The sequence below is a fragment of the Cherax quadricarinatus genome, chromosome 49, assembly GCF_038502225.1.
Source record: "Cherax quadricarinatus isolate ZL_2023a chromosome 49, ASM3850222v1, whole genome shotgun sequence".
NCBI classification, from domain to species: domain Eukaryota; kingdom Metazoa; phylum Arthropoda; class Malacostraca; order Decapoda; family Parastacidae; genus Cherax; species Cherax quadricarinatus.
In genome coordinates this window covers 18,283,984-18,305,644 of record NC_091340.1, presented here as the reverse complement: position 1 = coordinate 18,305,644, position 21,661 = coordinate 18,283,984, and the positions used below count along the sequence as shown (strand labels likewise).

At 37.4% G+C, this 21,661-nt stretch overlaps 2 protein-coding genes across 5 annotated transcripts in view; one reads left to right on the top strand and one right to left on the bottom strand.

Moving 5' to 3' along the window:
- Window positions 1-21,661, top strand: part of LOC138854111 (uncharacterized) — a 423,710-nt gene that overhangs the window by 74,685 nt on the left and 327,364 nt on the right. The window lies entirely within an intron of this gene.
- LOC138854110 (collagen alpha-1(IX) chain-like) overlaps window positions 337-21,661 on the bottom strand; it is a 178,888-nt gene continuing 157,563 nt past the window's right edge. For 2 of the 3 annotated variants that reach the window (XM_070095229.1, XM_070095230.1), the window contains exons 16-21: window positions 21,142-21,330; window positions 20,795-20,941; window positions 8,590-8,644; window positions 6,467-6,568; window positions 4,266-4,433; window positions 337-1,403 (exon numbers count right to left, since the gene is read on the bottom strand). In XM_070095229.1, the coding sequence (XP_069951330.1) occupies window positions 1,216-1,403; window positions 4,266-4,433; window positions 6,467-6,568; window positions 8,590-8,644; window positions 20,795-20,941; window positions 21,142-21,330 (849 nt within the window). In that variant the 3' untranslated portion in view covers window positions 337-1,215. Of the gene's footprint in view, window positions 1,404-4,265; window positions 4,434-5,485; window positions 5,588-6,466; window positions 6,569-8,589; window positions 8,645-20,794; window positions 20,942-21,141; window positions 21,331-21,661 lie in introns of all 3 variants that reach the window. The other variant, XM_070095231.1, reaches the window with a different exon arrangement.

Genomic DNA, 21,661 nt, shown 5'->3' with positions numbered 1-21,661 from the left:
CTGTACTGTTCTAACAGTACAGGTAACACTGTACTGCTCTAACAGTACAGGTAACACTGTACTGCTCTAACAGTACAGGTAACACTGTACTGCTCTAACAGTACAGGTAACACTGTACTGCTCTAACAGTACAGGTAACACTGTACTGTTCTAACAGTACAGGTAACACTGTACTGCTCTAACAGTACAGGTAACACTGTACTGCTCTAACAGTATAGGTAACACTGTACTGTTCTAACAGTACAGGTAACACTGTACTGTTCTAACAGTACAGGTAACACTGTACTGCTCTAACTCAGTAGTTGAGATCGTATAATATTTACGGGACAACTGACGTATTTTTTTTGCACTTTAATCATCAATAATCTTTCACATATTTAGTTACATATAGTTTTGCTATGAATACAAAGGTCAGACGATACAGTGGCAATACTTTAAACAGTATTTACTTAAAGTTTTATGATAAATTGAGTCTTTAAATTACAGCGCTTGTCCCACAGAACATTTAACATATTGTATTTTTTATAAATTATCTTTGACTTCAATCACAAAGTAATTATGTGTAATAATAAGAATAAACAAAGACTACCATGAGTGCTTGGCAGTGATGGATTGTGACCATATCACATCTAACCCGCACTTAGCACAGCAAACACTAGACGAGGTTACTGACCATATTGACTCATTATAAAGTCACAGAACGGACGCAAATGTCCTCTCATGTTTGCCTTACAAAGTGTGTTAGTTGAGAAGTGTTGTGGTCACGGTACTGTGACTTTTATTCTTGATGTATTGTGAGCATCATTACATCCAGTTTGTTAGCTCATGTTCTCTTGATATGTTGTCTTGGTCTACTGAGTTCTCTTATCATATATTAACAAGCACATTGTACACTATAATTTTATTCTCTTCAAGATTGTTCTAAAGTGTATTTTAATTTATATTAACTATAAACGCACTTTAGTGAGTGAAATTAAAAAAAAAATGAACATAATATTAATCTTAACTAAACTTAAGTTTGGGAGACGTTTCAAAAGACCGTTATATTTCCAAATGACTTCAGCTTATATTTTGTAGCAATAATAAAGCTGCCAATTTAACAAATACACAAAGGATTGTAAAGAGATTGGGGTTAAGAATAAAGCATTAAGAGTTCTTGTGAACATGGCTTCAAGATCCGTGTGTGGTGTGTCATCTTTAGTGTTGGGGGAAGGCTCACGGTCCCTTAGTGTTGCCTTGTGCTGCAGCTGATTGATAAGCCAGGGCTGGGTTACAGTATTCACAGTGTCCCGGGGGACCCTGGGGGCCAGGAGCACCACGTCCACCCTGGGGACCTGGAAGACCTGGGGACCCACGCTCACCTATTCTTCCAGGGAGACCCACACCCGGTGGTCCAGGAGGCCCTGGGAACACACTCATTTAGCTTAGTTACTCTTCTTCATCCTTGACATACACAAGTATTACGATGGTCACAAACTATTAAAACTTGAAAAAAATATTAAAGTAATACACGTAATAAAATAGAAAATGTTCACATGATTCAACCGTCACTTCTCATACTAATTATCGCACTCAGATAAAATAGATAGTATATATATATATATATATATATATATATATATATATATATATATATATATATATATATATATATATATATATATATATTTCTTTGTATAGTATACGAAATGCAGTTTACATATGATCAAATATTGTTAGGCACAAGAAACACATTAGCATGAATGTGCATTTCCGGCAGTAAAATCTATTACTATATACAGTGTCCCGTGGCCTGGTGGCTAGTGTTCTCGCTTCACATGGCAAGGGTCTGAGTTCGATTCCCATCGAGGGTAGAAACATTGGGTGTGTTTCTTTACATCGGTTGTTTATATTCCCCATCAGTAAAATGGGTACCTGGGTGTTAGTGGACTGGTGTGGGTCGCATCCTGGGACAAGGACCTTAATTTCCAGGAAATGCTCTACATAACAAGGGACTTTCTATATAGTAGTATGTCACTGATGTCAGCTAGGACTGTATACCTTGTACATGTGCTTGTAGTAAATAAAGTTATTTATATATATATATATATATATATATATATATATATATATATATATATATATATATATATATATATATATATATATATATATATATATATATATATATACAGTGGTCCCTCGCTTTTCGTAGTACTCGGCAATCGTAAATTTCGCCAATCATAGGGGTATTTTCGTATAAACATGGACTCGCTTTTCATAGGTTGACTCGCGAATAGTAGTTCGTCTGGGATGCATACGCAGTGTGGAGCTGGGGCGGCCTCCCTACCCAGCCAGTCTGGCATTGTTTACCAGTGAGTGAAGGTCCCCTCAAGTGCTCCTACGAAATATTTCATAATATTCCACTCATTTTAGTGCTTGCAATTACTAAATAAGCTACCATGGCTCCAAATAAAGCTTCTAGTGCCAAGCCTGTGGTAAAGAAGGTGAGAAATATGTACAGTGACAAAGTCTTGGGCCATTTTCGGAAAGTGTTAAAGAGACTCCAGAAACAGAGCTCTCTCCACAGTTACTTTGCGAGACAGGACTAGAGTGACTCTTAAGGTGGTCCTAGTGGCATTAAGAAACAGAGAAGAGAAGCAACCCCAGAGAAGTAATTGGTACCTGAGGTGTTGCTGGTAGGGGATTCCCCTTCCAAACTGTAAACAATCCAATCTCTCTCCTCCTCCAGTCTCCCATACACTAAGAAGAATCTCCAATAAAGGTAAGTGTTATGCTGTTAATGTTTCATTCATCATTTCCCATTGTATTGTTTATGTACTACATGTATATTTCATGTAAAAATTTTTTTTGTTTTAATACTTCTGGGAGTCAGGAATGGATTAATTGTATTTACATTATTTCTTATGGGGAAAATTGATTCGCAAATCGTAAATTTCGTTTATAGTAACGGCTCCAGGAACGGATTAATTACGAAAAACGAGGGACCACTGTGTGTATATATATATATATATATATATATATATATATATATATATATATATATACTCATGGACAAGCGCTAAACCTGTAGCGTTCAAGCATCTTGAGGAATTAATTGGAATCAGGTTTGATCAAGACAGATATATATACCTGGAGGAATATAATTCTCTCAGGAAAAGACTCGGCAGTTGATTCAACATTCCCCCGATGAAAAGCAGGGGCGCCACGAGTACACTGAGAGACGACACAATAAGTGTCCGGGGCCCAAGACTGTTCAATTGCCTCCCAGCATACATAAGGGGAATTACCAATAGACCCCTGGCTGTCTTCAAGAAGTCACTGGACAGACACCTAAAGTCAGTACCTGACCAACAGGGCTGTGGTTCGTACGTTAGTTTGCGTGCGGCCAGCAGTAACAGCCTGGTTGATCGGACCCTGATCCACCATGAGTCCTAGTCTCAGACCGAGCTGCCGGGGCGTTGACCCCCGAAACCCTCTCCAGGTAGACTAAACTAAATGTAAACTTGACCAGGTGGACAACTGTAACACCTTGCCTTATTATATCCCGTAATGTGAGCAATTTAATGAGTTCAGAGATGTTCAACAAGTGTATTTTATGCACAACTTTATGTTTCATAACATTCTGGAGAAATACACTGACTTTGTTTATTGTAATTCAAGCAAACCTTGCTTAAATATAAGCTAATATTTTTTATAATATTTTTATGATTTAATTCATGTCTGCATAAACAATTTAATATGACTGTAACCGGATATAAACATGTAAACAGTCCGGTGGCTCGGTTGGCAATGCACTCCAACACTGAGTATCCGTGTTTCAATCTCCGGCACGGGTGAAAACATAGGCATGTTTCCTTACACCTGCTGTCCCTGTTCACCTAGCAGTAAGTAGGTACCTGGGTGTTAGTCGGCTGGTGTGGGTCGCATCCTGGGGAACAAGATTAAAAGAACCCCAATGGTAATAAGACAGACGGTCTTCAATGATGCACTGACTTTTATGTGTTATCCTGGGTAGCTAACTCTCCGGGTTAAAAATCCTAACAAGTCTCCATCTTAAGTAACTGGAGGCGAAAAAGTTATGCAGCGTTATTGGTGTTTAAACCCAAGACCCAAACATTATCTAACAAATATATCCTGGTGTTGCTCACGGGACTTGTTAAGTCAATTTGTCAGTATCATTTACTAAGTATCATATCAATAAACTATAAACGATTTATTAACTTAATTGTAACAGTTGACAAAACCGAAGCTGCTGTACAAACCTGGTTCTCCTGCTGGTCCTGTTTTACCATCTCTGCCCTCACCCATGGAACCTCTGTCACCTTTGTAGCCGCGGGCCCCTCGTTCCCCTTGTGGCCCTGGGGGTCCACCAGCACCTGGGTATCCTGTGTAGCCACGTGCACCAGTCTCACCAGGTGACCCAGGAGCACCTGCCACATTAACACTCATAATAATACCATTACATTACAGAGATATATGTTATACATACTTCAAGTCATATATAACTTCAGTAAAGTTTATTTTTCACTTAAAACTTGGGTAAACTTTATGATTAACACTTTAATGTTATTAAAAATTCAATATATGATAATCAACTTTATAATATACCAGAGATAACCGTACTTAATAAAAATAATTATAAATTAAACTTGCACTCAGGAAAACTATATACATGACGATAGAGCTCATGTACAAGGTCGTGCACAGGTGAAAGAACTCAGTCACTGCAACTCAAGTGAAAATATAAATGGTGATTTTTAGACTGAATTTATATGAAAATTAAAAATACTAACTTCATTTTTTCTACTGGTTTGAAAGTAAATTTAACCTCAGCCTGACTGGTGCACACTCAGGCTAGAAGTTATCTCCACACAACACTAATATGTCAGGTCACTCTTGATAGTCAGCACTCGAGTATATATCAGCTGCTGACACAACTTGTCACTGCTCATCCCAGTTGAAATGGTCATGAACTTGACTCAAAGACCATTTCTCTAGCTTAATAAACTTAGTTATTCCTGACAAAAATTTTGCACGCGATGCATATTTAATTGTGATTTTTTTAAATACTTTTTGTTTATCATTTTAAGTTCGTGGGTTACAGAGATCATAATTAAACACTGAAGGATATTCTTGGGAATGTAATAGTCAGACTGGTGGACAGAGAAGCGAGGGAAACATCACAACTCTTAATGATTTACACCCTATCATTTTTGCAAAGATCTGCTACTCGGATTTTCGTTATGTGATCAAGGTCTTCCGCTGGCTTACCAATCCACCCCGTCAGAATTTAAAGATTACACCAGAAGATATGATGCTAAGTTATGCAATACATATAAAAGCAAAGGTACATCAGAGTTGTTTTAGGTTAGTCCATCATGCAGACCATCAGTGTGTCAGCTGCGTGCACACTTGAAGCTGGGAGGCTGCACAGCAATGATGCAATTATTTAGGGAGTTGGAAGGTGAGATGAGGTGAGTACCTGGGTTACCTGGCTTCCCGGGCAGGCCAGGACGTCCAGTTGCACCCGGGCCAGGCGGGCCAGGCGGGCCATGCAGGCCCAGAACCAGCTCCTCCATGCGGTCTGTGGGAAACAAGCGTCAGCCGCCGCTGTCGTCGACTGACAGGGTGGGCTAGGATGGTTTAGGTTAGGGCAAAGGTATAGTATCAGCGCCGCTGTTGTCGAGTGACAGGATGGTTTAGGGGAGTGGAAGATACGCTTTGAAATGGGAGGCGAATAGGTAAAAGGTCTAAATTAACTAGTAAATTGTGTGTGCTGGAGGCTGCATCATTCCACGTGTGAACATTAAACACTTGTGGGTTCAGGTCTGCTGGTGAGAGAGTTCCTTCAGATCATCTCTTAAGCTAATTTAAGATTCAGAAAAGAAAGAGTTTAATATGGCATAGCACTTTTACCTTAATTAGTTTTACTCAACATCGATTTCAAAACCTTATTGTTCAATGACGTTAAATTTTCTCAGAGCAGTGGTAATTACCCTGGGAGTATTTCCGGCGCTACCTTGCTGCCAGCAATTATTATTATTACTGTTATTATTATTATTATTTAAAAAGATGAGAGAGTAAATGCCAGTTTCTTAGTTACCTAAAGGGGTAACAGCGCCATAGCTTCAGTACCACTAGTGACCAGGGCAAATGTCTAGGTAAAGTTACTAGGCCATAGTGGGTAAAGAGGGCCACAGTGGGTGAAGGGACCACAGTGGGTGAAGGGGCCACAGTGGGTAAAGGGGCCACAGTGGGTGAAGGGGCCACAGTGGGTAAAGAGGGCCACAGTGGGTAAAGGGGCCACAGTGGGTGAAGGGACCACAGTGGGTGAAGGGGCCACAGTGGGTGAAGGGGCCACAACGAGTGAAGGGGCCACAGCGTGTTACGTGGGCCACAATGGGTTAGGGGGTAAGAAAGGGCTAGGATCACTAAGGGATACAAGTTTTATAAGTCTTCCAACCTGGTGCACCAACTTCTCCTGGTTCACCCGGGGGTCCTCGCCGTCCAACACCTGGGGCACCTGGTGGCCCCTGCAGTGTCTTGGCTATCTCAGCCAAGTTCTCTGTAAGTGACGCATTAGCATTGCAATATTATGAATATATGATCGCAGCTTCAGGTAAAGGCATGGCAAAACTTTCAACAAATATATTCTGTGACAATACTAAATATATTGTGACATTACTAAATATATTGTGATATTACTAAATATATTGTGATATTACTAATTATACTGACAAGTATATTAATACTTACAATGTTGTTACCTGGGTTATGATGAATGTCGATGTGAGTTATAATGCGATATTAACATTATTCAGCTATCCTCACTCTGTTTTATCAAAGTTTGGGTATTTTTTTAAACTATTTTGATACAAGATATATACTTCAACCTTCTAACACTTGTAAATAAACTGCAATATACACCTACCCATCTATTTCATTATATATATATATATATATATATATATATATATATATATATATATATATATATATATATATATATATATATATATATATCCACGACTATGGTGCTGTTCGCACCTACTCCTAGGTTGAGGGACTGATTACCTCATCTTCTGTACATAGTTCTACTGTCTTCAAGTTATGTCCTAGAATTTGTATTGATAAAGCCACTGGATGGCGAAACGTCTACAATAAAGATACCCAGATGTTGCACATGTGTCTTAATCTCATATATATATATATATATATATATATATATATATATATATATATATATATATATATATATATATATATATATATATATATATATATATATATATATATATATATATATATATATATATATATATATATATATATATATATATATTAAGCGGATATCCTTCGTGTCTGTTGCATGAATTAGAGAAACAATTTTTGCTCTAGTTTCTAAAATATTTTATAAATCCAGGTAGTAACACAATGTGGTGTATCAGAGTCTGGAAATAATAATAATAATAATAATAATAATAATAATAATAATAATATAGTATAGTGAGTGTCTTACACCTCAACTCTCGGTCTGTATTTCACTCAAGATTTAAATTAAAGCAATTTGACATCGGGAAATTTTGTCTGCAAATTGTTTCATTATATTGTTAGTTAATATTGAGTTTAGAACTTGGTGTTTGTTATTATATTAATTCTGCAATATTATGTTTGTTGTGTACATGTTTGTTGTGTACTGGTGTTAGTTACAATATTATGTTTGTTGTGTACTGGTGTTAGTTACAATATTATGTTTGTTGTGTACTGGTGTTAGTTACAATATTATGTTTGTTGTGTACTGGTGTTAGTTACAATATTATGTTTGTTGTGTACTGGTGTTAGTTACAATATTATGTTTGTTGTGTACTGGTGTTAGTTACAATATTATGTTTGTTGTGTACTGGTGTTAGTTACAATATTATGTTTGTTGTGTACTGGTGTTAGTTACAATATTGTTTGCTGTGTACTGGTGTTAGTTACAATATTATGTTTGTTGTGTACTGGTGTTAGTTACAATATTATGTTTGTTGTGTACTGGTGTTAGTTACAATATTATGTTTGTTGTGTACTGGTGTAGTTACAAACAGAAGAAAACTATTTCTTTAGGTAAGTAAACCCAACTTAAGGAAGCCAAATAACTAACTTAGAATTACTTCAGGTTTACGCTGGAGTGAGTTATATTGGCTAATTTTCATTACAAAAAAAAAAAATCCCAAAGGCCCCAAAATATATAAATTTCCATTAAATTACTCATTACTCTAAATTTTAGATAAACTGTGGCTAGACTGGAACATCAGGAACAAAACTCGGTATTAAGAATCTAGTGAATTTCCTTGTCTTCTAATATGTTTATTTCCCCTATAATCTACCTTGTCTATAATTACTGTCGTAGTGAAGGTCAAACTTCTACAACAAAGATTTAAAGAAAGATCCTGGACTTCACTTTACGAAGCAGACAATGCAAATACGATAGTAATAATAGACAATGTAGATTATATGGGAAGAATAACATCAGAAAACAAGGGGAAGTGACCTAGCATTTAAGAAGAGTTTGTAATACGTCAGTGAACTAAGATTGTGACTCACCTCGCAACACTGACGCACAAATACTTCGTAACTCAGACTCGCTGTATTCTCGACCCTAAACAAAATAAAGCAGTGCAGGAGGTTAAATTAATTCCATTTTGATCCTTACAAACTTACCATCATATTCCACACTTGTCTATATTTATCTTTGTTACTATTAGAAGTTCACTCTCTCTCTGACATCAACAAGCTCACTCTCTCTCTGACATCAACAAGCTCACACTCTCTCTGACATCAACAAGCTCACACTCTCTCTGACATCAACAAGCTCGCACTCTCTCTGACATCAAGAAGCTCACTCTCTCTGACATCAACAAGCTCACACTCCCTCTGACATCAAGAAGCTCACTCTCTCTGACATCAACAAGCTCACACTCCCTCTGACATCAACAAGCTCACTCTCTCTAACATCAACAAGCTCACACTCCCTCTGACATCAACAAGCTCGCACTCTCTCTGACATCAACAAGCTCACACTCTCTCTGACATTAACAAGCTCACACTCTCTCTGACATCAACAAGCTCACTCTCTCTGACATCAACAAGCTCACTCTCTCTCTCTCTGGCATCAACAAGCTCATTCTCTCTGACATCAACAAGCTCACTCTCTGACATCAACAAGCTCACTTTCTCTGACATCAACAAGCTCACTCTCTCTCTAACATCAACAAGCTCATTCTCTCTGACATCAACAAGCTCACTTTCTCTGACATCAACAAGCTCACTCTCTAACATCAACAAGCTCACTCTCTCTCTAACATCAACAAGCTCATTCTCTCTGACATCAACAAGCTCATTCTCTCTGACATCAACAAGCTCACTTTCTCTGGCATCAACAAGCTCAATCTCTCTCTGACATCAACAAGCTCGCTTTCTCTGACATCAACAAGCTCACTCTCTGACATCAAGAAGCTCATTCTCTCTGACATCAAGAAGCTCATTCTCTCTGACATCAACAAGCTCACTTTCTCTGACATCAACAAGCTCATTCTCTCTGACATCAACAAGCTCATTCTCTCTGACATCAACAAGCTCACTTTCTCTGACATCAACAAGCTCACTCTCTCTAACATCAACAAGCTCATTCTCTCTGACATCAACAAGCTCATTCTGTCTGACATCAACAAGCTCACTTTCTCTGACATCAACAAGCTCACACTCTCTAACATCAACAAGCTCACTCTGTGACATCAACAAGCTCACTCTCTAACAACAAGCTCACTCTCTAACAACAAGATCACTCTCTCTGACATCAACAAGCTCACACTCTCTCTGACATCAACAAGCTCACTCTAACATCAACAAGCTCACTCTCTGACATCAACAAGCTCACTCTCTGACATCAACAAGCTCACTCTCTGACATCAACAAGCTCACTCTCTCTGACATCAACAAGCTTACACTCTGACATCAACAAGCTCACACTCTGACATCAACAAGCTCACACTCTGACATCAACAAGCTCACTCTCTGACATCAACAAGCTCACACTCTGACATCAACAAGCTCACTCTCTCTGACATCAACAAGCTCTCTCTGACATCAACAAGCTCACACTCTGACATCAACATGCTCACTCTCTGACATCAACAAGCTCACACTCTCTCTGACATCAACAAGCTCACACTCTGACATCAAGCTCACTTTCTCTGACATCAGCAAGCTCACTCTCTCTCTGACATCAACAAGCTCACTCTCTCTCTGACATCAACACACCTTGACCAACACTGATCATTATTTAGTGTACTAACACAGAAATAACAGAAGTTCTTTACTTTCAGAGAAAGAGGTACATAAGGCGTGCAGTATTACAGAGGTACACAATGGCACCAGTCCCTGGACCCATTATATACCTCTGTAATCTTTGGACTACCACCCACAGGATGGGTATGAGGTCTATAATACTGATATTAAACTAAAACTATCATTATTGTACCTAAATTTAAATAAGAAAAGACTCTCTCTCTTTCTCTCTCACTCTCTGAGTACAGTCATGACACTGTCTCTCTCACTCTCTGAGTACAGTCATGACACTGTCTCTCTCACTCTCTGAGTACAGTCATGACACTGTCTCTCTCACTCTCTGAGTACAGTCATGACACTGTCTCTCTCACTCTCTGAGTACAGTCATGACACTGTCTCTCTCACTCTCTGAGTACAGTCATGACACTGTCTCTCTCACTCTCTGAGTACAGTCATGACACTGTCTCTCTCACTCTCTGAGTACAGTCATGACACTGTCTCTCTCACTCTCTGAGTACAGTCATGACACTGTCTCTCTCACTCTCTGAGTACAGTCATGACACTGTCTCTCTCACTCTCTGAGTACAGTCATGACACTGTCTCTCTCACTCTCTGAGTACAGTCATGACACTGTCTCTCTCACTCTCTGAGTACAGTCATGACACTGTCTCTCTCACTCTCTGAGTACAGTCATGACACTGTCTCTCTCACTCTCTGAGTACAGTCATGACACTGTCTCTCTCACTCTCTGAGTACAGTCATGACACTGGAGGCTCACCAGGAACACCTCTACTAGGATCAATAAATTAAATTGAGAATAAAAGAAGACTTAGCTGAAGAAAAAACAAGTCTTTAATGGCAACCTTTTACTCAGTGGTGAGTTCCATCAAGGTGTGAGTCACCACCACTTGATAATGCCTCTATACTTGATAATGTCTCTATACTTGATAATGTCTCTATACTTGATAATGTCTCTATACTTGATAATGCCTCTATACTTGATAATGTCTCTATACTTGATAATGCCTCTATACTTGATAATGCCTCTATACTTGATAATGCCTCTATACTTGATAATGCCTCTATACTTGATAATGCCTCTATATTTGATAATGCCTCTATACTTGATAATGTCTCTATACTTGATAATGCCTCTATACTTGATAATGTCTCTATACTAGTTAATGCCTCTATACTAGTTAATGCCTCTATACTTGATAATGCCTCTATACTTGATAATGTCTCTATACTTGATAATGTCTCTATACTTGATAATGTCTCTATACTTGATAATGTCTCTATACTTGATAATGTCTCTATACTTGATAATGTCTCTATACTAGTTAATGCCTCTATACTTGATAATGTCTCTATACTAGTTAATGCCTCTATACTTGATAATGTCTCTATACTTGATAATGCCTCTATACTTGATAATGTCTCTATACTTGATAATGTCTCTATACTTGATAATGTCTCTATACCTGATAATGTCTCTATACTTGATAATGTCTCTATACTTGATAATGTCTCTATACTTGATAATGCCTCTATACTTGATAATGTCTCTATACTAGTTAATGCCTCTATACTTGATAATGTCTCTATACTTGATAATGCCTCTATACTAGTTAATGCCTCTATACTTGATAATGTCTCTATACTAGTTAATGCCTCTATACTTGATAATGTCTCTATACTTGATAATCCCTCTATACTTGATAATGTCTCTATACTAGTTAATGCCTCTATACTTGATAATGTCTCTATACTTGATAATGCCTCTATACTAGTTAATGCCTCTATACTTGATAATGTCTCTATACTAGTTAATGCCTCTATACTTGATAATGTCTCTATACTTGATAATGCCTCTATACTAGTTAATGCCTCTATACTTGATAATGTCTCTATACTTGATAATGCCTCTATACTTGATAATGCCTCTATACTTGATAATGTCTCTATACTTGATAATGTCTCTATACTAGTTAATGCCTCTATACTTGATAATGTCTCTATACTAGTTAATGCCTCTATACTTGATAATGTCTCTATACTTGATAATGCCTCTATACTTGATAATGCCTCTATACTTGATAATGTCTCTATACTTGATAATGTCTCTATACTTGATAATGTCTCTATACTAGTTAATGCCTCTATACTTGATAATGTCTTTATACTAGTTAATGCCTCTATACTTGATAATGCCTCTATACTTGATAATGTCTCTATACTAGTTAATGCCTCTATACTAGTTAATGACTCTATACTAGTTAATGCCTCTATACTAGTTAATGCCTCTATACTAGTTAATGCCTCTATACTAGTTAATGCCTCTATACTAGTTAATGCCTCTATACTAGTTAATGCCTCTATACTAGTTAATGCCTCTATACTTGATAATGTCTCTATACTTGATAATGTCTCTATACTTGATAATGTCTCTATACTTGATAATGTCTCTATACTAGTTAATGCCTCTATACTTGATAATGCCTCTATACTTTATAATGCCTCTATACTAGTTAATGCCTCTATACTTGATAATGTCTCTATACTTGATAATGTCTCTATACTTGATAATGCCTCTATACTAGTTAATGCCTCTATACTTGATAATGTCTCTATACTTGATGTCTCTATACTTGATAATGTCTCTATACTAGTTAATGCCTCTATACTTGATAATGTCCCTATACTAGTTAATGCCTCTATACTTGATAATGCCTCTATACTTGATAATGTCTCTATATTGATAATGTCTCTATACTTGATAATGTCTCTATACTAGTTAATGCCTCTATACTTGATAATGTCTCTATACTTGATAATGTCTCTATACTAGTTAATGCCTCTATACTTGATAATGTCTCTATACTTGATAATGCCTCTATACTTGATAATGTCTCTATACTTGATAATGCCTCTATACTTGATAATGTCTCTATACTTGATAATGTCTCTATACTAGTTAATGCCTCTATACTTGATAATGTCTCTATACTTGATAATGCCTCTATACTTGATAATGCCTCTATACTTGATAATGTCTCTATACTTGATAATGTCTCTATACTAGTTAATGCCTCTATACTTGATAATGCCTCTATACTTGATAATGTCTCTATACTTGATAATGTCTCTATACTAGTTAATGCCTCTATACTTGATAATGTCTCTATACTTGATAATGCCTCTATACTTGATAATGTCTCTATACTTGATAATGTCTCTATACTAGTTAATGCCTCTATACTTGATAATGTCTCTATACTTGATAATGCCTCTATACTTGATAATGTCTCTATACTAGTTAATGCCTCTATACTTGATAATGTCTCTATACTTGATAATGCCTATATACTTGATAATGTCTCTATACTAGTTAATGCCTCTATACTTGATAATGTCTCTATACTTGATAATGTCTCTATACTAGTTAATGCCTCTATACTTGATAATGTCTCTATACTTGATAATGACTCTATACTTGATAATGTCTCTATACTTGATAATGCCTCTATACTTGATAATGTCTCTATACTTGATAATGTCTCTATACTAGTTAATGCCTCTATACTTGATAATGTCTCTATACTTGATAATGCCTCTATACTTGATAATGTCTCTATACTTGATAATGCCTCTATACTTGATAATGTCTCTATACTTGATAATGTCTCTATACTTGATAATGTCTCTATACTAGTTAATGCCTCTATACTTGATAATGTCTCTATACTTGATAATGTCTCTATACTAGTTAATGCCTCTATACTTGATAATGTCTCTATACTTGATAATGTCTCTATACTTGATAATGTCTCTATCTTGATAATGTCTCTATACTAGTTAATGCCTCTATACTTGATAATGCCTCTATACTTGATAATGTCTCTATACTTGATAATGTCTCTATACTAGTTAATGCCTCTATACTTGATAATGTCTCTATACTTGATAATGCCTCTATACTTGATAATGTCTCTATACTTGATAATGTCTCTATACTTGATAATGTCTCTATACTAGTTAATGCCTCTATACTTGATAATGTCTCTATACTTGATAATGTCTCTATACTAGTTAATGCCTCTATACTTGATAATGTCTCTATACTTGATAATGTCTCTATACTTGATAATGTCTCTATACTAGTTAATGCCTCTATACTTGATAATGCCTCTATACTTGATAATGTCTCTATACTTGATAATGTCTCTATACTTGATAATGTCTCTATACTTGATAATGTCTCTATTTATTTATTTATTTATTTATTTATTTATTATAAATTTGTGCACACATACAGAGGTACAAAAAAAAAATACAGATAAGAGCAGTATGCCAAAGCCACTTATACTATGCATAGCATTACGGGCTGGCTTAAAATTAACTTAAGATTAACTAAGCAATGATGAAGTCAGTGATAAAACATTAATGCAAACAGATTACTATAAAGCACAAGTGAGTATTACAAAGACAGGTCATATGAAGGATTCTGTAAGGTAGTGTATTTAAAAATAATAAAGTTAGATTCGGTTTTAGGTTTAACATTTATGTGATATAATTGTGAGAAACATTTAAGATATACAATTTATAAGGTTCAGTTATTCAGTATTTATTTGGTTTTGGGTGAGTAAGTGATCTTTGAGTAGAGACTTGAATTTATAAACAGGTAGTGTTTCTTTTATATTTACAGGTAATGAATTCCAGATTTTAGGGCCTTTTATGTGCATTGAGTTTTTGCATAGTGTGAGATGAACACGAGGAACATCAAAGAGTGATCTGTGCCTTGTGTTATGGTCATGTGTTCTGTTGAGGTTGGCAAGGAGATGTTTGAGGGGAGGGTTAATATCAGAGTTAAGTGTTCTATGTATGTAATAGGTGCAGTAATAAGTATGGATGTTTTGTATGGTGAGTAGGTTTAGTGTATTGAATATTGGTGGAGTGTGCTGCCTGTAGTGAGAATTTGTTATCATTCTAACTGCAGCCTTTTGTTGGGTAATTAGTGGTCTGAGATGGTTAATTGTTGTTGAGCCCCATGCACAAATTCCATAGGTGAGATAGGGGTAAATAAGAGAGTGATATAGGGCCAGGAGGGCTGACTGTGGAACATAGTACCGTATCTTCGATAGTATGCCTACAGTCTTGGAAATTTTCTTAGAAATTTGTTGTATATGTGTATGAAATTTGAGTCTATTATCAAGGTGGATTCCTAAGAATTTTCCCTCTGTTAGCTTTGTGATAGGTGATCCGTTTATCATTATGTTAAGAGGGACATCTGTAGCTCTGTTACCAAACTGAATGAAGTAGGTTTTGTCAATGTTTAGTGTAAGTTTGTTAGTCCTCATCCAGGTAGATATTTTCTGTAATTCGGTATTTACAGTATTGGCTAGTGTGACTGGGCTCGGGTGAGAGAAGACGTATGTAGTGTCATCTGCAAATAGTGTGGGTTTGAGTAATTGCGAAGCATTTGGAAGGTCATTTATGTATAGGAGAAAGAGAAGAGGGCCAAGGACACTTCCCTGTGGGACACCAACTGTAATTGGTTGCGCAGAAGAGTTTGCCCCATTTGCGTACACATATTGGCTTCTGTTGCTGAGGTATGACTTGAGGTAGTTGAGGGAGTGCCCTCTTATACCATAGTGTGACAATTTTACGTGGAGCAAGTCATGGTCAACTGTATCAAAAGCTTTACGTAAGTCAATGAAGATCCCCAGTGGGAGTTCTTTTTTTCTCTATTGCAGTGTATATATGTTCTAGCATGTGTATAATAGCATCATTAGTATTTTTATTAGGCCTGAATCCAAATTGGCAGGGGTTGAGTATGTTTTGGGAGATAAGGTAGGAGTAGATTCGTTTATGAATTAATTTTTCGAAGATTTTTGAGAGAGGGTGTAAGTTGGATATTGGCCTATAGTTATTCAACTCTGTTTGGTCTCCTCCTTTGTGGATCGGGGTGACCCTTGCTATTTTGAGTACTGTAGGGAAGGTGGAGGATTCAATGGATTTGTTAAAGAGTGTTGCAATGATTGGAGATAGCACTTGTGACACTTTTTTGTATATAAAGGGTGGTAAGGTACTTAAATCTCCTGCCTTGTTTTTTAGTGCATTGATAATAAGGGAGACTTCGTATGGGTTAGTCGGAGCTAGGAACAGTGTGTTCGGGTAGTTGCCGGTGAGGTAGTCATTTGGTGGGGTATCTGAGCTTGGGATTTTATTGGCAAGGTTTTGTCCTATAGTGGAGAAGAAATCATTGAGTCTGTTTGCTGTTTCTGTTGGTGGGAGTTGGGGTTCATCTGATTTTGCTAATTTTATTTCGCTATTTCGTGATATCTTTTTTGTTCCCAGAATTTCTGATAGGGTTTTCCAGGTCTTTTTTATATCACCTCGTAAGTTGGATAATCTGTTCTCATAATACAATTTTTTTGCCCTTCTTATCAGGCTGGTTAGGATTGACGAGTAACGTTTTGTTTGGTCTCTGGTTATGTGACCCATTCTGTACTGTTTTTCATATTGGTGTTTTGTATTTATGGATTTGAGAATGCTGGGTGTTAGCCAGGGACTGTTCAGTCTCTTTGCTGTCATCTGTTTAGTTTTTTTAGGGCAGTGCTTGTTATAGAGGTATTGGGTCTTTTTTAGAAAATTATTAATACATTCGTCAATATCTGTATAGATTTCTAGCTCAGTGTGCCAATCAATGTTTGCTAATGCTGTTGTGAAGTTATTAATGGCTGCCTCATTGTGAAGTCTGAAGGTAACTTTAGTAGTGTCTTGGGGTAGTTTACCAAGAGTTGTTATGAGGAAAGTAGGGTAGTGGTCTGTGGTATTATCTGTAATTATGCCTGATTTTAAAGGGGATATGGTGTTGGTCCTATACTTGATAATGTCTCTATACTTGATAATGTCTCTATACTTGATAATGTCTCTATACTAGTTAATGCCTCTATACTTGATAATGTCTCTATACTAGTTAATGCCTCTATACTTGATAATGTCTCTATACTTGATAATGTCTCTATACTTGATAATGCCTCTATACTTGATAATGTCTCTATACTTGATAATGTCTCTATACTTGATAATGTCTCTATACTAGTTAATGCCTCTATACTTGATAATGCCTCTATACTTGATAATGTCTCTATACTTGATAATGTCTCTATACTTGATAATGCCTCTATACTTGATAATGCCTCTATACTTGATAATGCCTCTATACTTGATAATGTCTCTATACTTGATAATGTCTCTATACTTGATAATGTATCTATTCTTGATAATGTCTATACTTGATAATGTTTCTTTACGAAGACAACGTTGTACCAGTACAACGTTGTGCTGGTACAACGTTGTGCTGGTACAACTTTGTGCTGGTACAACATTGTACTGGTACAACGTTGTGCTGGTACAACATTGTACTGGTACAACGTTGTGCTGGTACAACATTGTACTGGTACAACGTTGTGCTGGTACAACATTGTACTGGTACAACGTTGTGCTGGTACAACATTGTACTGGTACAACGTTGTGCTGGTACAACATTGTACTGGTACAACGTTGTGCTGGTACAACGTTGTGCTGGTACAACATTGTACTGGTACAACGTTGTGCTGGTACAACATTGTACTGGTACAACGTTGTGCTGGTACAACGTTGTGCTGGTACAACATTGTACTGGTACAACGTTGTGCTGGTACAACGTTGTGCTGGTACAACGTTGTGCTGGTACAACGTTGTGCTGGTACAACATTGTACTGGTACAACGTTGTGCTGGTACAACGTTGTGCTGGTACAACATTGTACTGGTACAACGTTGTGCTGGTACAACATTGTACTGGTACAACGTTGTGCTGGTACAACGTTGTGCTGGTACAACGTTGTACTGGTACAACGTTGTTCTGGTACACAAATAACCCGCACACAGGAAAATGAAACTTATGACGATATTTGGGTTCTACTTGAACCATTAACTAGTGTGACTAGTTAATGGTCCAAGTAGAACCATTAACTAGTGTGACTAGTTAATGGTCCAAGTAGAACCATTAACTAGTGTGACTAGTTAATGGTCCAAGTAGAACCATTAACTAGTGTGACTAGTTAATGGTCCAATTAGAACCATTAACTAGTGTGACTAGTTAATGGTCCAAGTAGAACCATTAACTAGTGTGACTAGTTAATGGTCCAAGTAGAACCAATAACTAGTGTGACTAGTTAATGGTCCAAGTAGAACCATTAACTAGTGTGACTAGTTAATGGTCCAAGTAGAACCATTAACTAGTGTGACTAGTTAATGGTCCAAGTAGAACCATTAACTAGTGTGACTAGTTAATGGTCCAAGTAGAACCATTAACTAGTGTGACTAGTTAATGGTCCAAGTAGAACCATTAACTAGTGTGACTAGTTAATGGTCCAAGTAGAACCATTAACTAGTGTGACTAGTTAATGGTCCAAGTGGAACCATTAACTAGTGTGACTAGTTAATGGTCCAAGTAGAACCATTAACTAGTTTGACTAGTTAATGGTCCAAGTAGAACCATTAACTAGTGTGACTAGTTAATGGTCCAAGTAGAACCATTAACTAGTGTGACTAGTTAATGGTCCAAGTAGAACCATTAACTAGTGTGACTAGTTAATGGTCCAAGTAGAACCATTAACTAGTGTGACTAGTTAATGGTCCAAGTAGAACCATTAACTAGTGTGACTAGTTAATGGTCCAAGTAGAACCATTAACTAGTGTGACTAGTTAATGGTCCAAGTAGAACCATTAACTAGTGTGACTAGTTAATGGTCCAAGTAGAACCATTAACTAGTGTGACTAGTTAATGGTCCAAGTAGAACCATTAACTAGTGTGACTAGTTAATGGTCCAAGTAGAACCATTAACTAGTGTGACTAGTTAATGGTCCAAGTAGAACGTAAACATCACAAGTTTGAGTCTCGTATGAGCTGTTTTAGTTGTTCATCATGGTGAACAACACATGTTGTTCATGATGGTGAACAACACATGTTGTTCATGATGGTGAACAACACGTGTTGTTCATGATGGTGAAAAACACGTGTTGTTCATGATGGTGAACAACACGTGTTGTTCATCATGGTGAACAACACATGTTGTTCATGATGGTGAACAACACATGTTGTTCATGATGGTGAACAACACGTGTTGTTCATGATGGTGAAAAACACGTGTTGTTCATGATGGTGAACAACACGTGTTCATGATGGTGAACAACACGTGTTGTTCATGATGGTGAACAACACGTGTTGTTCATGATGGTGAACAACACGTGTTGTTCATTATGGTGAACAACACGTGTTGTTCATGATGGTGAACAACACGTGTTGTTCATGATGGTGAACAACACGTGTTGTTCATGATGGTGAACAACACATGTTGTTCATCATGGTGAACAACACGTGTTGTTTATGATGGTGAACAACACGTGTTCATGATGGTGAACAACACATGTCGTTCATCATGGTGAACAACACGTGTTGTGCATGTTGGTGAACAACACGTGTTGTTCATGATGGTGAACAACACGTGTTGTTCATGATGGTGAACAACACGTGTTGTTCATCATGGTGAACAACACGTGTTGTTCATGTTGGTGAACAACACGTGTTGTTCATCATGGTGAACAACACGTGTTGTTCATGATGGTGAACAACACGTTGTTCATCATGGTGAACAACACGTGTTGTTCATGATGGTGAACAACACATGTTGTTCATCATGGAGAACAACACGTTGTTCATGATGGTGAACAACACATGTTGTTCATGATGGTGAACAACACGTATTGTTCATGATGGTGAACAACACGTGTTGTTCATGATGGTGAACAACACGTGTTGTTCATCATGGTGAACAACACGTGTTGTTCATGATGGTGAACAACACTTGTTCATGATGGTGAACAACACATGTTGTTCATGATGGTGAACACCACATGTTGTTCATGATGGTGAACAACACATGTTGTTCATGATGGTGAACACATGTTGTTCATGATGGTGAACAACACATGTTGTTCATCATGGTAAACAACACATGTTCATCATGGTGAATAACATGTTGTTCATCATGGTGAACAACACATGTTGTTCATCGTGGTGAACAACACATGTTCATCATGGTGAACAATACGCTGCTTGGAAAAACATATCAGTAATATAATAATGTTTTACTCTTAATAAACTTCATCAATAACAAGTATCAGTGAACAAAAATACTGAACAGAAATTTTCAACTGGTGTTCTTCAGGTGTATTTATTGTTCTTTTTTCTGCTGTTTCACCAAAAAATGATAAATATTATTTTAAGTTTCCGTTTGTTTTTTTTACATAAAAATTTCTTACCACTTAATGAATTACTAACGTTTATTAAGCTTATATTCGTAATAATTTATGGTTAAGTTGATATAGACGGTATTAATGGATATAACTTACAGGTGCGCCAGCTTGACCATCATTACCAGGTGGGCCGCGTTGACCAGGGGCTCCTGGTAGACCTGCTGGACCTGAGGGCCCTGGCATACCAGGGTGACCTCGCTTACCTTCAGGGCCACGGCCACCATCAGCGCCACGCTCACCTGGCTGTAATGTAACACCAACAAATGAATCACTTGATGCTTCATATTACACTTTTAAATAACTGGAATTATCATTACGGGGAAGCTGTAAACTCTTACGGGGTCATTAGCACCTGGGGAATGGGAAGTAATCTGGTGTGACTCAAGAGGGTAACTGGAGGGATTTTTTTTTTCAGAGTACAAAGGATGAGTGAGGGTACTTACCAAGCCCGGGGAACCCATGGGCCCCATGGCCCCAGGGAGACCATACACACGTTCCCCGGCCACTTCCAGGGCCTGGGGGGCGGGGTTTCCTGGGGGACCCGGAGGACCAGGGGCACCAGGAGGACCTGGCTTACCTGTGAACCCGGGTAGACCAGGTGCCCCAGAGGACCCAAGTGGTCCTGGTGGTCCCTGCAACATGTACACGCAAATCATTATTATCATGGTAAAATTACTGACAAAACATCAGGTAAATAACCACAGATGAAACTAATGTGACATTTTACTGTGTTAACGTTTTGCTTGACAAAGTTCCTGGAGAGCGAAACGTTGCCACAATAAAAGCTCACATTACTTACATCTGTGTCCATTTACCTAACAAATCATTATTATATGTCTTTTTCAACGGGCAAAACTGTCTTCAGGTTATTACTATATTCACTGAGAAGCTCTAAATACGCAGGAGTCATACAATGCCTGGAGGAAGAATGTATTCAGGTTTGACCCAAGGAAGGGTAACTCC